Here is a 23,764-nt window from a genome sequence, read left to right on the forward strand (position 1 = left end):
TGATTTCTTCTGCACAACTTTAAACGACCAATAAAGCTCGCATTGAACCAATAACATAAAACTTATTTTTTACTTCGTTGCTTTACAAACAAATTACTTAGGCAAAAACAAAGATAACTGAGGTGATTATTTACATAGGTAAAGTAAGCTTTGTTCGACTGACGACCACACGTGTAAACCAGTTCTATTTTGAAATACCTCAATCAGTATAAAACTTACCATTAATATTAATATTACCTGCATTAGGAAACCCTAATGCATTAAATTTCCGAACGAACGCAGCCATGCGGCGAACAAAAAGGTATCTGGTTTATACAGTTACTAGTACCTAGGTAATTTAGGCATGTGGACGGACTGGACTGCCGATTTGTCGAAGAAATGGACAAGTTTTTTAACATTACTCTTAGTATGTATATATTTTAGCGCATACCTGAACTACCCCGTACTTAAATTCAAGGCATGACGCGAGAACTTTGGATATGTCACGAACACATAGTTAGCGGTTCATCTTTAGGTCTTTATATTTTGGATACTGTACTATGAAATATACGAAGCTTCAAACGTCTTGAAAAGTATTATTTCATGATATCCTAAACTACTCATTGTCCGGTTGAAGCAAAGTTGCGTAGAGATCTAAGAAATTGCGCAATGCACTCGGGCCGTTATTATCGCTAGTAGTTATTACCTCTTTGTGAACGGAATTTAAAGTTTCGGAAATTTAATTTAGAAGGTTCAATGGTTGAAGCCTTTATATGTTTACTGTCAAATCAAGGTTCTCAATTCTAGAAGGTGAGTCAGAGCACAATCAATGGCTCTAACAGGTGGTTAGATGTGCAACATTCGCCTGGCATTACGCTGAACAAAATTGCCAGTGTTTTGTTGTATAAGAGGTATTCCATCCGTTTGGCTACTGAATTGAAACGTATTACGAATATTGAAGATTGCTTATTAATACACCGACTGCGAGAGTGTTTATAGCAAGTTGTGCTGTGCTATTCTCTACTCGATTTAAGCCTACAAGCCATTTTTGTTAAACATTTGGGGATAGCTTTGACATCATCCATTATAATTTGCAGTATTTTGTTTATGTCAAGACTTGGCAAATAATGTTTGTCAGTTTGACAGACTAATGGGTTCAAAATCACAAATTTAGGTAGTATTGAAAACAAGCCTGAAAAGGTTGCCCAGATCTTGTTTGGCCTTTTTCTCAATACAGGCTGATCGATGTAATTAACCGTGTTTAATTTGTCGATTTGTAAGAGTTAATTCAAATTTTTTATTGTATTAACTGTGGAACCATCAAAGTGCTAATCACGTTGTCCATCGCGTACACTCATTATATTCATTCATATTCAATATTATTATATTCGCTGTAAAGTTGATGACTGATCTAACCTTTAGCTATTTATTCTAGTAACCTGATCAAAGATGGCAATCTTATTGGGCAGTGTAATTTAAACAAGTTTCATGTATTAATATTTTTTGTTTGTAGTATTAGTGGTGTAGTTAATTGGGTAATGTGTGAAATAAGCATATTTTAGTCTAATGCCGACAATTGTTGATTTCATTATTTGCACGAATTGTCACCAGATGAGCTCGATATGCATTGCATTCAGACTTTTGCACGCGTAATTATTAAAATCCAGGGTTTAAGTCAAACCATCTAATACCAGAGAATGGCTTCAACGCTTCATCAGTAACCGATATTTTCAATACTGCAGTATATAAGCATTTCAAGACATTTTATGAGCTAACGACATATTTGTGGCCTATTTCTTCTAGCGTTAAGCCATAGCATCTAATTTTTTTACCTCTGCAGCTGTGGTCATTTTGACGTAATCGCATTGCTGCTGTTTATTTTTCAACATAGTCGTCTACCTTTATCTTACTGTTACAATTAAGTGGTGGGCCATTAAGCTCTATCACCTATGCATACTTTCGGTGGTTTTTGTATATTGCAATAATCTGGCTGACTGCACGAGTATGTTGCCAAGGCTGTTAGCTCCAAGATAAATGGTTTAAGGGGACAGGTCAGTTGACATGTTTATACATAATCGAATTCCTTCAGCAATGTTTGGCTGTAACTGCATGACCCACAGCTATAATGGCTTGCATGCGTTGCTAGATATTGGATAACACTAGCACACTCTCTTTAGTCCTTTAGATAAGCGAGTTATGCTAGCTTTACTGCTAAAAGGCAATGATTGCTACTTGGTATAACATACACTGTAAGATTGCTAAGTAATTCTATAAAACATACTTAAGCATTAAACGTCAATTTTAAGCTGACTTATGTTAGGGAAATAAAGCAAAGTTTTTTTATCAAAGCCTGGTTTTAAAATTGACTTGGATTGTTAAATATGTGTTTTAGTTGGCATGGCTAGTAAGTTCACTCATTTGCTTGGGAGTAGTTGTTTTATAAATTGATGCTAAGAGAAATGTGATGCAAGCAACATGACATTAGTTAGATTATCGGCTAGTGATAGAGCTCATTGGCAACTAGGTATAAAGTTTTAAAAACTACAGATTTTGTTGCAGGGACCGCAGGAGATACAGCAGCTGTGAGCCACTGATGCGACAACTTCTCTAAAGTTCTGTTTAAACTCTGTAGGTTCTTTTCATAAAATTTGTCATCATACAAATTTAATTATTGATTTAGCGATTCGGTTTATGGCGACTCAATAATTTATTTTGCAATGAGCAGCTGTTTTAGTGAAAAATATTTTTTATACATTTTGAATGCAAGCTTTACCTACGACTATTCTGTTGCTCATATGGATGAAATGACTGGACTTTAAAATGTAATCGCTGGGCTCTATCCCTTTATTAATGCCATGAAATTGTCAGGTTTCCTTTAAATCTCCTTTTTATTTGGAATTGAATAGCAGAATTGCTATTTGCCACATGATTTTCTGAAACTACGCATGTAGACACACAAATATAATTATTATCTCCAGTTTCGGCCGACAGTTTTATATATCAGAAACCTTTTAGATATTGAAATTCTTAATAAAGATCAGTTGAAAGACAACTGGCTTATGGAATCTTTGGGAGATGTAAATCTTCTCTATTATCTTTCATACTAATGATTTATGATTGATTGCCAACTTTTATTACCAGCCAGTTTTAGTGTTTGACCACCCTTATCTAAGTGTGTATATGTGTGTAGATCAGCGTGGACCGCAGGAGATATACTGTACTTTTTGATGAGCTAGGATGCTGCGGTCATTTGATATTTATCACTTTGTCTACAACTGCTGTCTTTGTTAACTCGTTCTACTATAACTGCTAAACTACATGTGTTTGTTTTAGCAAAGATCAAGTCAACTTATGGATTAATATTTGCTGCCTTATCATATGCCCATTGAAAGCCCAAGAGATTGGCAGTTCTTTAAGTCAATATGGAAGAAGAGGTCACGCCCCGTATACAACTGAAGCTCCTCAGTTCACCCCTAGTCGCTTGGGTAAGCCTTGCCTTTACATTGATAGGAATCTCATTTATTCTGCGGCCGATATTACGTATTTTATTGATTCGTATTAGCTTTTTGTGAAACTGAGCCGTGCCAGACTGCAAAGGAATGTGAAACGTATTTGCGGTGTTGTTTACAATTTCATTTTTTAGGATCGATCACTAATAGCTTTATCTTGCAAAGTAATGCTTTGCGTAATCGCTTGTCGGGTTTGCATAGCTGGCAACAATTCGAGACAGAGGAGAGGATGGTTTAGATTACTGAAAGTCTAGCATAAAACTCTGCTCAATTAGGCCTACTTATTGGTATTTTAGAATTTTAGTTTTTAATAAAATTTTGTTAACTGATATCTGAATTTTTCGCAAGCTTGCCATTGTTCTTCCATACAACTCCAAGGAAGATGCAGCATGAATGAATACGTATGATTATTTCTGCCAGCAGACACGGAGGTGGAATGCTAAATTCGTGATTAAGGTGGAGCATTTGATTTCATCTGGTTCCATTTTGTTCTAGTAGATTGTATGTCTATGCAAAGTATTCGCGTTGCACTCGTCTACTGTACTGCTTGTTTATCCTACAGGTGAGTCTGTTCAAGGATGATAGTGAAGATGCACCTACAAGCGAGGAGGATAGTGCATTAACCTACCGAGATCTCTACCAGGGCAACTTCCTGCGCAATGTGCTCAAACAAATGTAAGCATTGGACACCCACTGTCATTTTTGTCTAGACTGCCACTGCAGCATACACGCCAGGGATTCGAATATGGTGCTGCATTCTTTTGATTTCTAGCAGAATTTTTGGACTTTCTGTTGGAGTTCTACCGTTTATGTATGATCTGGATATTTCAAGACTTCTATAGCATTCTAATCAGAATTGGTACTGTCCCAGGCTGATGCTTGTCTTCAGTGTGTTTTTCAATGTACTCATGTGCTCTAGTACATGTTTTCATCTGGTTAACACCAGCTCCAGTATAACAGTACTTATCTAAAGGATTTCGCGTTGCTAGCTTCCTTTTGGCTAACTGTGTTATGGGAACCCTACCTTTTTACATTCTAGTAATTGGTCTGTTTATCACAAGAACTTTTTTGGGATATATAAAAGTAGAAACTGCTCATTGAAAATAGTCTTAAAAGTATTATTTTTAGGAGTAATGATTACATAAAACTTACATAGGCATTGTCGAGAACTATTGAGTACATGGAAAGCATCACGCAAAAAGGGTATGCACTCTCAGTTTAAAAATTTGCATGATGTAATCTGCCAAACATAGCGACTCCAAAACATTGATTCTTTGTAGCTGGGGTTTTGCTATTTGTATCATGTGCTTGACAGTTTAGGGATAACCATTATAAGCAACGTGTGGGCACCATCTCTCCTGAGCATCTGTTCCCCATCATTTTTTCTTTACATCCGTACTTATCCTAATGTATGCTCCTGACACAACTACTAACTGCTGACAGAACTAGCGGATATCAGCTTTGATTAAACTTCAAATGATACCCCCAGCATATATTGCTAATTCTCCTGTCTGTATTTCGTCTCCCTGTCCTTTATTCTCCATAATTAGTTTTCCAATGTCAGCCTTATTGAGCTCACTAGAATGAATTAGACGAGGTATGTATTGCTAACTGGATATTACATTAGAGCAAAAGAATGCGTCTGTTGTGATTCTCTATTCAATGAAGACAATCTATAGTAAACTTTGGCTGAGAAAAATGGACGGTTAGGTGTGTTAATAATTCTATTCTTAACCTAACGTATTCATTTACGTAACCGTGAACGGAGTAGTAGTAGTGAGCCTGTGTTCTTAACTATCCATGCGAAAGCACTGGCTGACCCGTTGCTCTAACTCGCTGTTGCTGGATTTGGCAGCGCCCTAGTGTTTCATGAAGCCACTTCCGTAGTATTTCTCAACTTTGCATTTGACCAAATTTGATCTTATAAATTCTTTCAAGTTTTGATCATGGACACTGGCTAATAGTCTGCTAAGACATTGTCAGCATAGGGTAGAGTGAGATCCAAAGGAGTCGGAGCTTAGCTTGTATGCCATGACCCCTTGTCCTATCGCTACGCTACTTGGGCTTTTCTGCTCCTTCCAAGTTGTAATGGCCGGTAATGATATCTTCCCTAGACATCGGTTTCAATTTCCTATGTTTATTATTTGCTTAGTAACTTCATGTGTACATATATAATGTACTACTGGTTGATTGATTCGCAAATGCTTATACGGTTTGTTAGTTTAACTGGCCTTGAATATGATTATGGGGAACTGCTAACTGTTGTCCTTTTAGTCCCTGAAGCGCTTGAAATCTCAACATTGTTCATCTCATCGCTACATTGTTGTACCGACAATACATGACAAGTGCTCGCATCCCTCCAAACTCACAGATGGTTAGCTTTCTACATCGTTGTATTGGCAATGCGTGACAAGTACTCCCATCCCTTCCAAACTCACCGATTGGTTGGCTCTCTACATTGTTGTACTGACAATACATGACAAGTACTCCCGATTCCTTCCAAACTGACATATCGGTTAGCTTTCTACATGGTTGTGCTGACAATACATGACAAGTACTCCCATCCCTTCCAAACTGACGTATTGGTTAGCTTTCTACATCGTTGTACTGACAATACATGACAAGTACTCCCATCCCTTCCAAACTGACGTATTGGTTAGCTTTCTACATTGTTGTACTGACAATACATGACAAGTACTCCCATCTCTATCGATCTTGTCATTTTTGTTATCTTCATTTTGCTTTAGTATGATTTTTGTTCTTCAGTTACTGCAGTACTTCTACCTCCCCCCCTCTTTCTCTGTCCATGCAGTTGACTTTATTTACCTTCTTATGCACCTATATGTACAATGTATATGTCTATTACTTGTAGGGTTTTTTCTCTCATGTACAGTGGCTAGCAACTCCCCTTTCACCTCTGCCATACGCTAATCAATCGTAGCCTTATTGAGACTTATTGAACCCAACAAGATATAACCAGAGCCACGCTTGGCTAATAACTGCCTCTGGCTAGACTCTGTAATGCAGATGCTCCAGACGTTATTCAGTAGATTTGTAACAGCTATTGTTCTCTTGGTCAATCAATTCTATTGGAGATTATCTCATCACAGTAAGATACTAGGGTATTAGCTCCTCGCTAGTTTTGACTAGCCCCTAAGGAGTGCACTATCAAGAGGAGTAAAACCGTTATGGCTATGAAAACGAATATTGAACCGACCAAGTTGTAATCTCCACAATTGCATTGTTTTCCCCTTTTCTTATATTCTATATAATATATTCATGTATCATTCAGATTCTGTATTCAGAAATTGTAATGCAGTATGTAATGCAGTATGTTTGCTGTCATTGTTTTATTCTCATTGAATAATGGAATGTGTTTTTGGCAGCGTATCATGCTGTGTGACATGCAGTGTTATGCCCTCTCCGGTACTTATATCCAGTGTTTCTATGTCTAGCATTGAACGGCATACCCTTCTGTCTTCACGGAAAATTCATTAGGGCAGGGCCTTGCTCTTTCATCTATGCTGCTAACTGGCCCAAGAGTCACTCCAAGCTGCCTATGACTCACCGCACTAGTTACTAGTTATATTTCCAATCATAAAGAGCTGCAAATCAGTTCAGCCTATGTCATGGCTCCTTTCAAGTATGCGGTGGTCACTTTTGCCTCAGCCGTATCAATTTGTGGTGACCAGGCTTTGTGGTCTTTCTACTCTCCCCTGTTTATGCTCTCAAAGCTTTTGATATTTATTAGCACTCTGTATTAGCTATACGATTGGTTCGTTACAAAACCTGAGTGAGTTACAGATAACGTGGAACTACAGCTACCGTGGCGCTGGTTCTATCCATTGCTTTCATGGTTTATGTGTTGAGTAGGTTTCAGTCTCACGTGTAACATCGAGTTGGCTTGACATGAAAGTAACTGAACCAATAGTAAATCAACTTAACTATTCTGTGTGCCTAATTGCTTTAGGGAATTTGATCGCGCTTCTGTCTAACTGAAAGTTTATTAAACAGATCGACTAGAGGCAATATTTGTGCTGTTATTTAACAGCCGGTTCTTTTATAGACCGAGCCGATCCTTTTGCAAATCAATCCTAGGCAAACTTTGAATAATCGCCGAGCATGAGCTCTCCTATTTTTGTCATTCAAAGAAGATTTATGCTGCATTACTTGGGACTTGCGGTTTCTATAATGGCTTACTATGGTAGCAGTAATCTCTCTATTGGCATGTTAGGTCTGTCGAACACACACCTCTCCGCAATCCTTCGCAGCCCTGGTTCATCTCTGCTACAAGACATGGTTTGTTGAAACACTCGAGACAGAAAATTGGAAATCGCAACGTTTTTTACTTCACTGCAACTTAGTAAAATGGTTTAAATTGTAAATAAGCATGGTAAGATGCTTCTTAAGGCATCATTTAATGATGACGTTGCTTGTTATACTTTCAAATGCCACCAAATTTATCAGCTCTGATAAATGCATTTGTATGAATTGGAGGTCAAAAAGTTTGTAGGAACATTTACAATCATTCATGGGATGGATAGCTCTCTCTACTTGACTAATATGATTGGTTGTGCTTAATCTGGGTGGCAACGTATTGCGTAATCTGTATTAACTTTACATGTCCTGTTTTAGGCTTTGTGTAGTCGATATACAACTAGACTAATCCGTGTGTACGCCTTACCTTATAAAGATACACATTTAGTTAATTCTTCCTTTACATCCTTGCCAATCCTCTTTTTGCACCCATAATTTGCATAGTTGAAAGCTCTGAAGGCGTTAACACACTAGTGAGTTTTTTTAGCATTTCTGAGGGTGATGTCATCCAGGTAAGCCTGAGTGAGTCTTGATACCCCAAGTCACTCTGCTCTCAGCAGGCGAGTCTACCTTGATAATTAGTTGGTTCAATTTATATCGAAGAAAAGCTTTTCTAAAGGGTGAGAAGCCAACCAGTGTTGCTCAATCTAACCGATTTTAACTGCAAAATTACTTTTGTAGTAAAGTTTAACAACTGGACATAGTTTGTTGAAATACGCAAATCAGAAAATTGAAAATCTCTACATTTCTCTGTGCTGCAATTTCGTAACTTGGTAGAATTAAGCAAAAATAATCATAATTTATTTTATTTGTTATTCCAGTTTGAAATATGTTATGGCTTAATTTTGCAAATGCTCATTTGCAATTTTTATATTTCATTTTTTCTTTCTTGAACCATCTCGCAAAGCAATGAGTAAAATTGCTGATGTATTTCTTCGCTTTGAGCAAAGGTAGATGAGGACTCAGTTATTCCTTATTTGAGTGATTTCTATGTACTGATGTGTCCTAGGCCATTTCCTATTCATATTTTGACACTCCGTAGTTTTTTTCATTAGTTTTGCTGCTCAAACAAGATAAGCTGAACATAATACAAAATATTGATAAAACCGCTTGATATTCTTTGTGGTTTAAGGTAAATTTAATTTGTTCAGCATTAGCTGTGTTCTCAGTTGATCCATTTATTTGTCTTACATCGGCTCTGAAGGGTTTTTGTATTTCCTATGTGTATGGATTATACGTATTGGTTACGTATAATCTATACACAAAGGAAATATGCATGTGTTTGGAAATACACTTGGGTGTTTGTGTTCCAATTCCGTACAGAACAAACTAGAAGAATTAGGCTGGTTTTCACCTGAGCTGGGCAGGGTTCAATGACAACTGTAGGCGAGAATATGCCTCTCGAGCCATCATTAAAAATTGTGGACTCAGACATTGATAAATAGTTAGCTGTGACAGCTAACTGCCTGCCGTATAACAGACTTAGTTGGTGAATGTTAGAAATGTAATTATTGCATCCAACCACCTACTATCGTAGCATTACTAGAGTATTTAGTGCGGTAAAAGCAGTGTGTGGGGGATAAGTCCGAGTTTATTCTGGGTATGCACTGGCTCCAGCTATTCTCACAGTATCCTTTGTCGGTAAAGTTATTTTTTCCTGCATGCCTCAGAGGGTTGTAGGGTCTACGTCTAGGGTCATAAGTTGAAGTCGCGTAAGTCGAAAGTTTCCTTAGTCAACTCTCGATCAGATTTCACCTTGCATTGAGCTATTTACATGTATATTTCTTAGATATGTCCGCCATATTGATGACAATATCATTACAAGAGGAGCGAAGCTCGAGGAGGCCATGGAACGGCTCACTAACTGGAACGTTATTATGAAGACAATAAAAGTGTTCTATAGGGTAGGTTATTATCAGCTGAATGGTTGAACAAGGGTATAAGCTCCACTGGCTATGGTGATTGCTCATTGGTGGGTTGGATAGTGTTATCTCCACATGGTTCTGCTAATTATCTAAGCAGATAAATTTACTTCAAATGAGAGAATTTTAAGAATGTAACCATTAATGTCGCTGTTAGCTAGTAATATTTATGGTATGCAAGTAGTAGTTTTGCATGAAGCAAACAGTGTAATGATTTACCTACCATACTTTTATTTGCCCATCTCACCTCTGATGAATAATTCTACCCTCTTGTTTCATGACACGTGCGCAGTCGTGACGCAGTCATGTTTATTAAGCAGACATGTCTTTTGATTCATGACTCTGTTGAACTTGTCTGACTGGTTCGTGGACTCGTCCGTAACGATTCATAAATCTCATTTACCAACTATCTTTTCTTTTGCTACAGGATGAGTTGCAACAGGTGGTTACAATGAAGTTACCAGATATTCTGAGAATTTCCCGAGATCCTGAAGATGGTAAGGATTAAGGATCAGGATTGGCTATTCCTAAGTCATACCTAAGATGCCCTGACAGTTATAAGGCTGTTTCTAAGTCATACTTGAAATGTCCTGACAGTTATAAGGCTATTCCCAAGTCATACCTACAATATCCTGACAGTGTTAAGGCTATTCCCAAGTCATACCTAAAATATCCTGACAGTTATAAGGCTATTCCTAAGTTATACCTAACATGCCCTGACAGTTATAAGGCTATTCCCAAGTCATACTTAAAATGCCCTGACAGTTATAAGGCTATTCCCAAGTCATACTTGAAATATCCTGACAGTTATAAGGCTATTCCCAAGTCATACCTAAAATATCCTGACAGTTATAAGGCTATTCCCAAGTCATACCTAAAATGTCCTGACAGTGTTAAGGCTATTCCCAAGTAATACTTAAATGTCCTGACAGTTATAAGGCTATTCCCAAGTCACACTTAAAATGTCCTGACAGTTATAAGGCTATTCCCAAGTCATACCTAAAATATCCTGACAGTTATAAGGCTATTCCCAAGTCATACCTAACATGCCCTGACAGTTATAAGGCTATTCCCAAGTCATACCTAAAATATCCTGACAGTTATAAGGCTATTTCTAAGTCATACCAACATGCCCTGACAATTAAAAGGTTACTCCCAAGTCATACTTGAAATACCCTGACAGTTATAAGTATCATCCCTTGTATAGTTGTGTTTCCAGTGGAAGGTATTATTTAAATCGAGTGGGTCAAGGCTCAACCGTATTTTCGTCTCATGTGTATTTGCTCAAGCTTTCTTTGTGTTTGAGTTTTGTCTTGAAGTTATCTCTCACTCTTTGTATCAGTTTTTAATCTGTAATATCTACAATATGGTGACTGATTATGACAGACTACAATACAGAATTTCCTCTGATGTACTCCTTACCATTCCAACACAACTCCTATTCAAACACGCTTCAACAAAGGAGAACCCTTATAAAAGTTTAAATGTTTGCTATTTTCTAATATATTGAGTTATTTGATATTCCTGAAAACGTTAGTCATGTTTGACGTGTTAGTTCCTTGATATAAAGCCTGTATGTATGCATATGATGAATAAAGGCTACTACGAGTTACCACATATCTATGCTATTGTATTCTGCTACTCCTTCAGAGTCATCATGCGCTGACGTTAGAACAACCATCCTTCTGCTGCTTGGCTGCGCCATACAGTGTGAGCGCAAGGAGTTTTTCATACAGCAAATACTGAGCAAGCTAAACAGCGAGCAACAGCATGCCATCAAAGACTGCATAACCGAGGTCAGCCCTCTCTCTTCTGTTTATTGGCCATCAAGTGTATTTTGACTTGTAAAGTTACCCTTGACACGTCACTAGCAACCCATTTAGTATTTAATATATTGCTTTTATTTAAGACCTTATTTCCTTCTTTTGTTTGAAAATTCTTTTTCATTATTATAATTTTGCCACGTGTGCTATTAAATTTAATAGATAATACTGATTTGGCCTATAACTCTTCAAGGGCTTATTTTAAGTTTTATTTGAATCCGTGAGTTATTCATCTTTTGGTCGACGCTGCTGTCGATGCTTCTAAATAATGGACTAAAGATTTGAAGTAAATTTTATAAATTGTCATGAAATTCGTGAGAGTGTTGTTGGTTAAAGGCATGTCTGGCTGTCTCTCTTAGCTCAAGGACAAAACTCTCGAGTTTACCGGTACAACGAATTCAGAAAATGTGAGTATGGATGGCTGTCACACATTGTCACAGTGTGTTTTTGGCCACATGATAGGTGTGTTTTGTTATAACACATGTTTAGAGGTGATAACATGGAGAGACCTGTTCCATACGGCTTTTGTTGGCTTCATTTGACCTAGCCACTCTTGTCCCCTTTCCTCAGGTTCCCTTCTCTAAACTTATGATCGAAACTTTCACCACTATTTTATAGGATTGTATGTAGTATTCTGTCACATTATGTCTTCTTCCCTGAGATTATTATTATTAGAGATCTTTGAGATCACTATAATTATTCTCCATAGAAGTTAAATAATGCTTAGCAAATACGTTCTGCTGGAGTGAATCAAAACCGTTCCGTTCCTACTGAACCACAACTGGCTTTACTCATCCTATAACAGTTTTGGTGATGCATTCAAGACTGCTGTGTGGTTTTCTAACTCCATTTACGATTAGATGAAACTCTGGAGGCCTGTGTTTGGTGGATTGCTTGTACCACTTGCACCTCAGTGCGGATGCCGACAGGTGGAATGCAGTCAAATGACTTTGAAATGGCCTCAAATTATCTTAACGAGCGCCAGCAGTTTATCTCCATGGTATTTCGTTGCTATTGGTTACCAGTATTATGCAGCGTGAATGATATGATAACCATCATATTGAGATCTGATCGATAGCGCTTTGCAATGCAGGCCTTTACCAGGGCACTTGCAAGCACTTGTCTAGCAGTTGCTACATCACACTGTGTGACGCTCCGCTCAAGGTTTGAACAAATACACTCCGTGTTTGACACTCCTTAACGGTCTAATTACATTTGGCTTGTGGATGTCAAGGTCATGGGGTAATCAGAGTTCATGAAACGGATATACGTTTTCAATGTGGCTGCCTGCTGAGCATTTTCAAATGAGGTATCAGGCTAGCCGTCTCTACAATTCTTTCTTGTAGCATTCTGTTACCTATTGTTCGTCTTATCAGTGCTGTAACTCGAGATGTTTTCAACTGTTTTTACTCAAAAGCCATCGGGTTGGGAGGTTATCGGAAATGTCCTACCCGAATACCTCAACACTCTGCTAGTCCTTTGCTAATTGTCTATACGCTAAATGATCTATATTTGCTTTATTTTTGTTTGGTAACAAGCCTTGCGCTTAATCAAACCGAATATAATTATTACATAGTATCGTATTCTCTTCCAAGTGTCAGCGCCGTTCTAAGAACTGAATATTCAGACTGTCTTCAAGGAAAACCTGTGCAATGTGAAAGGTTTGAGTCATCGAAAAAGTATTTATGAAAAGACTGACTCATAACTGACTCTTCCTCTGTAGATTACTGACGCAGAGCAGATGGAGCATGTTATATCCCTGGAGACACAGGTTGAGTCACTCGGCATCACTGGGAAGGCTCTTTACTATCACTTGAATCGGGTGCTTGAGGAAAGGGATGTATATATCGAGGTACACACTTTACTGCCTTTCAACTAGGGAAATTTTGTCTAGCTCTTACTTCAAGGCTATTTCTTCAGTACATTTCATGTTAAGGATTAACTTGCAGAAAATTTTAGTAGATTTTATTAGAAATTATCGGTGTTTTTCTATCATTTGCATTTATTTTTATGCTCGAAGTGATCTGACTGCCAGGATGTTTCAAGAATAAAATTGACAAAATTTCATTGCAGTTAAAATGCTCAGATCAAGCGAAAGGGCGATTATGACATCTATAGTTGCAAAAAGACCGAGAGAATAGAGACATGTAATGCTGCAACTGGAATGCAATAGCCGATGTCAACTATAGCAATGATAGCAACGATCAAGTTTTGTCAATTTTAATCTTGAAACATCCTGACAGTCAGATTCCCTCAAACATAAGAAACAGTCGCAAATGATAGAAAAATACCAATACTTTCTGATAAAATTTTATGCAATTAATCTTTAATCATCTGACAACTTGTGCATAGCTAGTAGGTCAGCCGACGGCTAGTAGGCCGGCCGACGAGTATGGGGGCTTGCAAGTAGCCCTACTACTATCTACTAGGTAATGAGCTAATGGTCCTCAGGTGATGTGCTACCCCATCACTCACAACCTCCACTGACAGTAATGACTTATGTTCATTGAAGTTCTATAAAAATTAATACCATATATGGCAATAGCCATTAACATTGTTTCACGGAACCATTGAAGGCGCACCAGCCTGGCATATGCTACTGGGTTGCTCTTAGTGCACTGGATCTAACTGGTAAGCCGTTAGTGCCATATTAGATATAAAACTGCCTGAATGACATTCTTTTCCGCTAAATTCTTTTCACAAGAATGCATTTAGAGTTCCCAATAAAATAACAAAAATAATAATAATATAAAATTACTAGAAAACAAGTTGAGACTCACATCTACTAACAGCCAAAAGCATTACAATTAAAGAGTGCTATGTAAGATGTATGTAACTGATGCCGTGGTCAGGGACCCACTAGCAAGCACATTTCTTAATGTTACATATATAACAAGCATACACATGAGTTTTATTAAATTAGATTAGTTACTCCTCGCTTGTCTTCTCATAGTTTTCCATGATTGCAGTTACCAATTTGTAGTCAGGGGCAAATGCTTGACATTTCAAACTAAGGTGTAGCCACGCTTACGAACTGGCTTACTTGGCAGCGGAGGGAGGGGGGGTGACGGCTTATCCATTTCTTAGGCTGCCTAATGCGCTTTTTTGGACTCGGAGTCGGCAACCTTTTGGCAACTTTTCAATTTTTTTAATCCAAGCTCAACTGTTATCAGCTCAGTTTGAGATGCCCATCATGGCAACCTTGGCCTTAATGGAGAAGGTGTACCAAACATGAAATCCTTTACAAAGAAGTAATTGCATGGTTAAAAGCATGATATGATACAAAATTTTAAATTACTGTGATTACTCTTGTTCACATTCTGCCGTGCTAGTTTTACTAGCTCATCTATGAAATGTAGTTGCAGAGGGAAAGTAAAACCATTGTGCACAAGCTTTCATCTTTACACATACTGGCTTTCAGTATCCGATAAGAGAAACTTTCTGCATTCATGTTTTTACTTCTGTAGTACGTCACCTACTTCATAATAAAACTACACAGAGATAAATCTTACAACAAGCTTTGTGAAGGTCTTAGGATAGATGTTTGGCTATCAGTTGTGCGCAGTTCTTCCTAGAGATATCTGTATATCAAATGTGTACAGTTCTTAGGAGAGACATCAAGCTATCAGCTAAATTCAGCTCTTTTAGGATAAATTAAAGGGAATTCTCAGATTTTGTGTGATTGTCTGTTAGATGCAGCTTTGCTTGGTATGATGTATTCATTAGTTTTGACTCAACAACTGATGGTTTCCAGAAAGGCAGAAGAGCAGTATCAAAGCTCAGCTCAAACAACTCATTTCAGGAAGAGCTGGGTTAAAGTGGTTAGCGCAGCTGATCGTTATGCCTTTTGTATTATTACCTGTCTAACTTTGTATCTTTGACTCTCTAGAATGGCTTCAGATAGCTCACAATTAGGTAGTTGACTGGTGAAACTGTTGGGGATTTTAATGGTGCCTGCAACTTGTGAGTGCAACTTCATTAGATTTCATTCTAGAAACTTCATTTCAGAACCATCTAATCGATTTAACCATTTAGGACTCACTAGAGCATTTTTTTTAGAGATCCAAGATGTCTTTTATTAGGTATTGCTGGAGAACGGAATCCAGGGTCACAAATACTTGCCTCTCTCAAAGTTCATCCGATTTCATCGTTTAAATTTTGTCACTTGCCTAAGTTCTCCGCAATAGAAACCAAAAATTTTATAACGTATTACTATAGAGTAGTTTGTAACACATACGCGCCAGAGTCAACAAAAGGTGAATGGTTTAACACGCTTTGCAAATAGTAAATGCTCACTTTCATATTATTCTTTCGGCAAGAATTTCATTTGATATAATTAACAATATTTTATTTTTATTCAAACGCTCACCATTGTTATTAAATATGACTTGTCGATTTTTGACCCCGTGTGGCAAACTTGACATATCTGCATATTTCTTTAATACACTGGTAGGATCTTGCTTATCTGGTTTGCTCATACACATGCTGACTCTGTTGATGTTATTAGCTTGATTTAGTAGGTCATAATGACTGCATGATGGTATAATTTCATTGCTGGCAAGATTAGTATCTGCAGAACTACGAATTTTTTGCATGGTTATTCGGTCAATATTTTCATCAATGCTCCCGGTTTTATTAGCAATTCAATCAGTCATTTATTTACTGTAGGCAGTTGTTTTCATTTTATTTTTTTTATAAAAAAATATAATATAAATAACATAGACAAAATAAATATAAATAATAAATTTTTCATTTTGTCATTTTTACAAAAATCCGTATATTGGCACTGCTACATGTATTTTGGATCTTTTCCAGTTTGCCTATTAACCAAGGTTGTTAGTAATAAACTTACCTTTCTGTATACACCTACACAATATGCTGCTACACTTGGTAAAAACATGTAAGTATGAGGGAATTTCCAAGAATTAATAAAAGAGACAATATTTATGCATGTGGAGCTTTTACCCTCTATAACTGAGAAATGTGACCCCGGCCGTCAGAATGTACATTCGTGCGGTAAATGCATTGTTGACAATAGCGCGCTACGCGTGCTATACGCTATTATATGACTCACCGTCACTATTTTAGTAAACAGTAAACAGTCTATAGCAATAGAACATTCAACCCTGCTCGTTCACATGGTCTTGTTTATTTTTGTGTCTGACCAATCATAAAGCCAGAATTGCCATTCAACTTTACCCATATCGGTGGTTGCTATGGAATTTTTCATAACCCAAGATCGTAAGTATAGGCTCTAATTGCGGATGCGCGCGTGTATGTGGCTATTTCCTGTTTTACTGCCTCAAGCTAAAACCAAATCGAACCACCGCAAAAATTACCGCTAGTTCATGCTAATAATTTAGATGATTATTTCTACTTAGAATCTGAGTCGGCTGCCTCAGATCATAGTGAAAGTGATGATGAAGATTGTTAGAATAGAGGAATCTTAGAAATACAGCTGCTTACACAATATGTGGCTGCTAACGATAATGAAAGTAATAACGATCATGCTAATGAATTAAATCAAATTACAGAGAATAACAATTAGCCTATCACTGCTGATAACATTCCCATTCTAGTTGTTGACATCAAACTAATAAGTGGATGCAAATGTAGGGAATTCTGCATGAGTATATCCCATCTGAACAAATAAGCCTCATGAGAACTGTGTATCAAGGATTACTGAAGGAAACATTAGATATGGTTGTGTTGGGACAAATTGCCACTAACATAAGAAGCGAACCCCTTTAATGTGCTACAATAAATCTCTGTAGTGTACTCTGTGCTACACTCTGTGAGTGTTAAAATACATAAAAATAGCTCTAGATTGGATGGTCACTTGATGAGTTGGGTTGATATTTCCGCATTCTGATGCCCTTATGCGGTCACCTTTCGTTGACCTTACCATGACCTTCTGTATAGGTAGACAATTCTGAATACACTTCCAACACTTTGATAAGTCGTTGGACTGTCATTATATGCAGTCATAGCAATATAGCTTGATGAAAAGTGCCCAGTTTGAAACATACCCTTTCAATGAAAATCTTCAAAATGGTGAGCTTTTAGCGACATATACTGTTAACCTTACCACGAACTTTGGGAGGTCAAATGTCAATCGGATTCGAATAAAAATCTGACCATCATTTTTTTCATGGCTTTAATGTGAAGAATGTCAGGTTTCATCAATATAGGTTGATATTAAGTGATCGGTTGCTAATGCATTTTGATTTGCAAACAAATACCATGATGTACGATTCATGAACCGTCAACTTTATCTTGCTTAAACTCAAAACAAAAATTTGAGTTCATTGCGAGACCTTCTCTACTAAATCTTGCATAACCTGGGCATAAATAATCCAATTTAAAAAATTTAAAATGCATTAAAATCCTCAGAATTTGCTGATTTTAAAGCTTTAAATAACTCAAAAATGTAGTTTTAGCACGATTGTACATTTTGACTGCCTGGGTCACAAATATTATCACTGTGTTATTGTCAGTTTAGCTTTAACTCGTCATATATGTTAGTTAGTCTCTCTTCTTTGCTTCCTACCCTTTCTCTTTCTTGTAGGAAGCAGCACGGGCGACAGTAGACAGCGAGATATACCTAGCGCAGTTGGAAGAGCTACGAGGCCAGTCAGTTGCATCCCCGACCTCTCCAGAAAAGCATCACATAGTTGTAGAATTAGCTGAAGAGAAAGCTAAAGTGAGACGACTCCGTATGGAGATGTAAGTGCTTTCTAAATGATCATTTAACAATGTCCATCTTTAGCTCCTAAGTGTTAACTATAGTTTAAAAATAGGGCTATGGTACTCACTCAGTTCTCAAACAGCAATTCATTTGAACCGATCGGGGTGTTGACTATTTAAAATATTACAAAAGGAAAGATTAGAAATATTTTTAAATTTCCAACCAATATTTTAGTCTGCTCTGTTGCGGAATACTTGACAGGTTGTAGGTGTGATTGGTGACGAGGTATCATTTGAGATTTTTTTGAATTTGTTATCCGGAACATTTGTTCTCACAAAATTTATCTTTTTTTAGTTACGGATTTCTTTTTAACAGATTTTTGTGTTTCTCTTTAATCATCTCTATCATTAATGATCATAAGTTTCTATCAGACCTGGTTCACATTGATCACCATTCAATTCAAAAACTGATCATGTTGACCTTGGTGCAAAAGACTTGTGGTGCAAACTGCAATCTTTGACCAATAGGAAAGGTGACGGCGTTTTTGTGAGTTGCAAGGTGTTCCGTGTCAACCAGGTTTTACAGATAAAATACAAACAATTTGCCTTCAAATCGATTTTCCCTAGTTGTATGTAGCTGATGCTTTCAGGTTGTTTGTACCTTTCTGCCATTGTATTAGTTTGTTTTCTGGAATTACTTTGTCATTTTTTGTACAAAACAGCTTGAATGTTCATTGCTCTCCTTCATCACTTTACGTTGTTAAATAAAATGCTCTCCCCTCTCTCTATACAAAAAGTGTATTCAGTTGGTCATAACCTGCTTGTTATGGGAAGCACTCATCAGTGTTAAGATTTCATCTTTATTATTTTATAAAATTTGGAATTTGTGATTTGGTATTCAGAATTGTTGGACCACAAACCAGTGTCCATTTTTTTAGCCTTCCCTTCCTGCTGTACCAGTGCTATGAGCTTAGCCCAGTCTATAGCTAACCGCATTAAGTCTTGTCTGCCTGTCACTGCATAGCTAGTCTCCGGTTGTAGCCTGTGTACTGTTTACTCGCTCAAATGTGTCTTCATCTTCCGTCTAGTTGGCATGGTTAGAGGCTGATGCATGATTCAATCTATGTGCGTGTGTAACCTGAGTTTCCCTTCTGGAACTTTTAGCGAAAAAGAAAGGTAATTGTATATATGTTCAACTGTACCTCTCTCTCTGTTAAACATCCTGCCAACCTGATTGCATTAAGGGGCAGGTTAGCAACCACCCTTACCGCAGCCTTGCTCGTTTGCCTAAGTTTGTTTTAGAAATCATTATGCTTTTGTTGATTGCTCTGTATAATTTCTGACTGCCAACTTGCTTTACCTTATGTTGTTTGATTTTGCGAGTATGAAAACCTGATCTCTGTCGTACCTTGTTACCTATAACACTGCATGCACGGTAATACACCAATTAATAACGTGATATGACTCTCAGAGGTCATGGCCAATCACTTTCTGCCTAGATGTATTTTGGGGACTATATTTAGGCAGTTAATGAGAAAGTGAAGAGGTGCACACAAAAGCTTTTTATTTGAAAGGTCGTGCCGTAGTGTTTTCCTCGTAACCATGCCTCTTGGCTATGAATCTCGTGGGAAGGTTGCATGTAAAGAAGGAATGTGTTAAGACTGACTACACGCTGTCAAATCACGGTCTAATGACCAATCGGCAGTGATTAAATATAGTACAGCTGCCGCTTGGTGATTCAAGGCACCAGTGATATCATAGCTGACTGCCCCTTTAATTACAGCCGACTTTAACAATGTTCTATAACAACTAATTAAAGCAATTATCGCCTATGAGTAAATTACTTTTCACAGTTAAACAAGTTGAAATCGATAGATAGGCTGGTGAGGCTGTCCTAAGTTTGTCTACGCTTGCGTTTGTGGACTCATTCCAGGTGTGTCTGAGCTTAGATATTAATTGGCTACAAGCATTCTTTTAAAATTTAATCTCAACGCTGCTGTAATGTATGATCTCATCGCTGCTGTAATGTATGAACAAACACTGACTTTGCTTTTCATGGACTGCTAAAAGCATCTATAGGTAAAATGCATGTAATGGTTGATCTAGCACCTGTCTCTCGCCCCCTGTCTTTTTCTTTCTCCATTTTTCATCACGCTCTGTTTGCACTTCCTCATAAGCTGTCCATCTCAAATTCTCAAATGTGCATGCCTGTATATATATTACTGGTTATTGTTCTTAATGCAAATATTGTAATTATAGGTTGTTTTTCTCATAGTTTGGTAGCCGCATCTCTCACCTGTCACTGCATTATAATGCTTGTATTACTTATTCGAATGAGTTTATGGTGAAAGCATGGTTACAATGGTGTCGCTCTCTTATTCATCTCTGTTTTTTCAGAGAAGAACGAACTGACCAAACTGAAGATCTGCGGGCAGAGAGCGCAGAACAGAAGAATATTATCGTTAAATTACGCGAGGAGGTAGGAAAATTACTGGTGTTGCTAATAATTTGTTTATAGGTGTTTGATATGGAGCCATACTGGAGTCATGTTATTTCACCGGTTGGTCTTTGATTTGTTGTAGTATAAAGATTATTGCCATTGTTACATGGACATGTTATTATGGTTACATGGACATGTTATTATGGGGTGATTCTGATTGGAGCGCTAAATGGGAAAAATATTTCTGGAACAATCTATAAGTGCGCTACCACCTCGATCGTCTCGAGGCTCAAGACGATCGAGGTGGTGGCGCAGAGATGTAGGGCTACTGCTTGGCACCCGAGCAGTAGCCCTACGACTGGGTTACCTCACGTGGGAAAATAAAAGCAGAGCCGCTGCTGTTCAGTTTACATGGCAACTTTTTTGAGATTTTCAGGCAGTTCAAGATTTCCAATAGACCAGAGCCGTATAGTTTCACAGAGTCCCGCGACCAACAGAAGCGTATACGGGAGCTCGCTTGATTCCAAACAAACAGGCCACGCCTACTATTTTTATATAAGTTATAATGGAGAGGCCGCAACATTAATCAACAAAAACTACTCCCATTAGCAGTCGCTTTAAAATTGATTGTTGTATCATGAACCATTTGAAAGAAAACAAAATTTCCTACAAAAAGCTGCTAATAACGTTTTTGTAAAAACGTAAAGTAAATGCAAAAAAGAGCGGTATTGAGAGCGAGGTATGAATATTCCATTAGAGATCAGTATGTCGATCAGGTTTGTTTGGAATCGGCGGTTTTTGTTTCCGGTTTTGGTCGCAAGACCTTTTAAAGCTATATGACTCTGCCAGTACAGAGCTGTATAGCTTCACCGAGTTTCGCTGCTAACGGATGCGCATATCGGAGCTCGTACGGCTCCCAACAAATAAGCCGCGCCCACTATTGTTTTATATAAGTTATAATGGAGAGGCCGCAACACTAACCAACAAAAATTACTCCCATTGGCAGTCGCTTTGAAAATGAATGTTGTATTATACACCATTTGAAAAAGAACAAAATTTCCTACAAGAAACTACAGATGATTTTTTGTAAAAAAATAAAGTAAATGCAAAAGAGTGAGATGTTGAGAGCGAGGTAAGAATATTCCATTAGAGATCAGTATGTTGATCGGGTTTGTTTGGAATCAAGCGTTTTTGTTTCCGGCTTTTGGTCACGGGACTCTGTGAAACTATACGACACTGCAATAGACTATTTCATTCGGCTGCTGTCGTTCCACATTATTGGCAATGGCTTACATTTAACTTTAGTAAAAACTTGCTAGGATCAGCTTTTGCATTATGATAATTTAATTTGTTATAATTCATTATAATGGTGGAATACAAAATTAATTAGCTCGAGGAAATCCCACCCATATAGCTTTAAAAACTTTATTCTCAGCAAACTTGGCCAGCAGATCACATAAATTTTACTGTAAAATTCAGACAAAACACTACAATTTTTGTCAGTTTGAAAACCAATTAAAGAAATATGCATGTAGCAATAAAACAATTAAATAACTCATTGAAGATTTTCTCATCCAACTATAAATGTGATCAAGTGTTTGTCTGCCGTCGTCTGCCCAGTTATTAGTGAGACATCAAGGTTTGTAATGATTATATACACAATTAATCTGAGGTGGGGCAAAGTGCCTGCATGGTTTAGTAGTAGTGAGCTTGGCTTCACATCCGTGCATCTGAATGTACTGATTCGGTTCGTGTGCGGTGCCATCTTTTTTCCTGATGCTCTTAGCTGGCTTTGGAAAGACACTTTTATTACGGTAAAGCTTAAAATATTAGCTTATATTACAAGCTTAAGTTACTCAAATTCATTGGTTAAATAAATTTAGCCAATGGCGGCCACTGTTACCTGCCATTGTTTATAAGCTATTTTAAATCTCAAGCGAATGTGTACCATATGAAGTAGGAAATGTTTTTTATCAATCTGTTTTAGCTGTACCTCAAGCTTTCAAATATTTAAATTATGCATTGGTTGGACACACAGGAATAAACAAATACCTTCATTTAAAAGTAGAATGATAAATGTTGTATATGTTGATTAAAAATAAATGTTCTATATTAAAATATATTTTGTCATCTGTGTAATGCCGAAAATTCAACTAGTCTAACAATATCTGAATTAATTTATAGCCAGGTATAAAAATCTACAAGTAGCACATAGGTCTACCAAACATTAGAATAAAAAATCATTAATTTGGAGCAAAACTACTCGTGTAATTGTAAAATTATATTTCTCTTTTTTCGATACTTAGAGAAACTTCAGGGTAAATTTCACCATTAAATTTTGGCACTAAAGATTAACAGTTTTAATAAATTTCAAAAAGCTCATGGCTGTGCAGTGAATAACAAATTGCAGAAAGTTCCAAGCTGCTGGAATACTTTTTCATATTCAGAAATCAGTCCAAACCATACTGACTTGCAACATTCAATGTATTTTGCGGTATATATAGTTTTATTACTAATTGAATGGACAACTCCCGTGATTTGTGTAGGCTACTCTATGTAAGATTGTACCAGATTTGTTGAGCATCTGACATCTGTTGTTTGGGGTTTCCTTGAGCAATCACTATAGGGTATTAATTATTCATAGGTAATTTGGTTATTAATCTACAGTTATGGCTTGAGTTACATAATGAAGCTGTTTTTGACTGAACTTCATGCTAGGGTAGCACTGACTTAGATTGTTGTTAAGCTGTCACTGCTTGACTCAGTTCATTTGCCTTTGTGATGTTTCTGCAAAGAAGTTCTATCATTGTCTTGTCCAGGCTCTGGCTAGGAGCTAGTTAAGTTGAAACTGAAGATGTAGCGGTAGGTTAGCCGTTTATGTTCGTTTCTTTCCTTGCCAGAACAAGCTGTTGATACAAGATGCACGCTCAGCGAGGTCATACAGGGACGAGCTTGACATTGTCAAGGAGAAGGCACTTAAGGTCGACAAGCTAGAGAGGCAACTCCAAACGTATAAAGACAGGATGCACGAGCTTGACTTTTACAAGGCCAGGGTCGATGTAGGTCTTCATTGTTTATCAACAACTT

General features: G+C 37.4%; 2 protein-coding genes across 6 annotated transcripts in view; one reads left to right on the forward strand and one right to left on the reverse strand.

Annotated features, from left to right (window-relative positions):
- The window catches only part of LOC137399811 (RNA transcription, translation and transport factor protein-like), a 28,666-nt gene extending 28,289 nt beyond the window's left edge, over positions 1-377 (reverse strand). The window contains exon 1 of one of the 2 annotated variants that reach the window (XM_068086041.1): positions 220-377. In XM_068086041.1, the coding sequence (XP_067942142.1) occupies positions 220-286 (67 nt within the window). In that variant the 5' untranslated portion in view covers positions 287-377. The remainder of the gene's footprint in view (positions 1-219) is intronic. The other variant, XM_068086042.1, reaches the window with a different exon arrangement.
- A 307-nt stretch (positions 378-684) lies between these two features.
- The window catches only part of LOC137401202 (girdin-like), a 58,860-nt gene continuing 35,780 nt past the window's right edge, over positions 685-23,764 (forward strand). For all 4 annotated transcript variants that reach the window (XM_068087595.1, XM_068087596.1, XM_068087597.1 and 1 more), the window contains exons 1-11: positions 685-789; positions 2,539-2,607; positions 3,313-3,464; positions 4,051-4,163; positions 9,595-9,709; positions 10,155-10,224; positions 11,378-11,523; positions 13,274-13,402; positions 18,119-18,276; positions 20,635-20,716; positions 23,578-23,736. In XM_068087595.1, coding sequence (XP_067943696.1) covers positions 3,402-3,464; positions 4,051-4,163; positions 9,595-9,709; positions 10,155-10,224; positions 11,378-11,523; positions 13,274-13,402; positions 18,119-18,276; positions 20,635-20,716; positions 23,578-23,736 — 1,035 coding nt within the window. In that variant the 5' untranslated portion in view covers positions 685-789; positions 2,539-2,607; positions 3,313-3,401. The remainder of the gene's footprint in view (positions 790-2,538; positions 2,608-3,312; positions 3,465-4,050; positions 4,164-9,594; positions 9,710-10,154; positions 10,225-11,377; positions 11,524-13,273; positions 13,403-18,118; positions 18,277-20,634; positions 20,717-23,577; positions 23,737-23,764) is intronic.

Source organism: Watersipora subatra, chromosome 7 (genome assembly GCF_963576615.1).
Source record: "Watersipora subatra chromosome 7, tzWatSuba1.1, whole genome shotgun sequence".
Lineage (NCBI taxonomy): Eukaryota > Metazoa > Bryozoa > Gymnolaemata > Cheilostomatida > Watersiporidae > Watersipora > Watersipora subatra.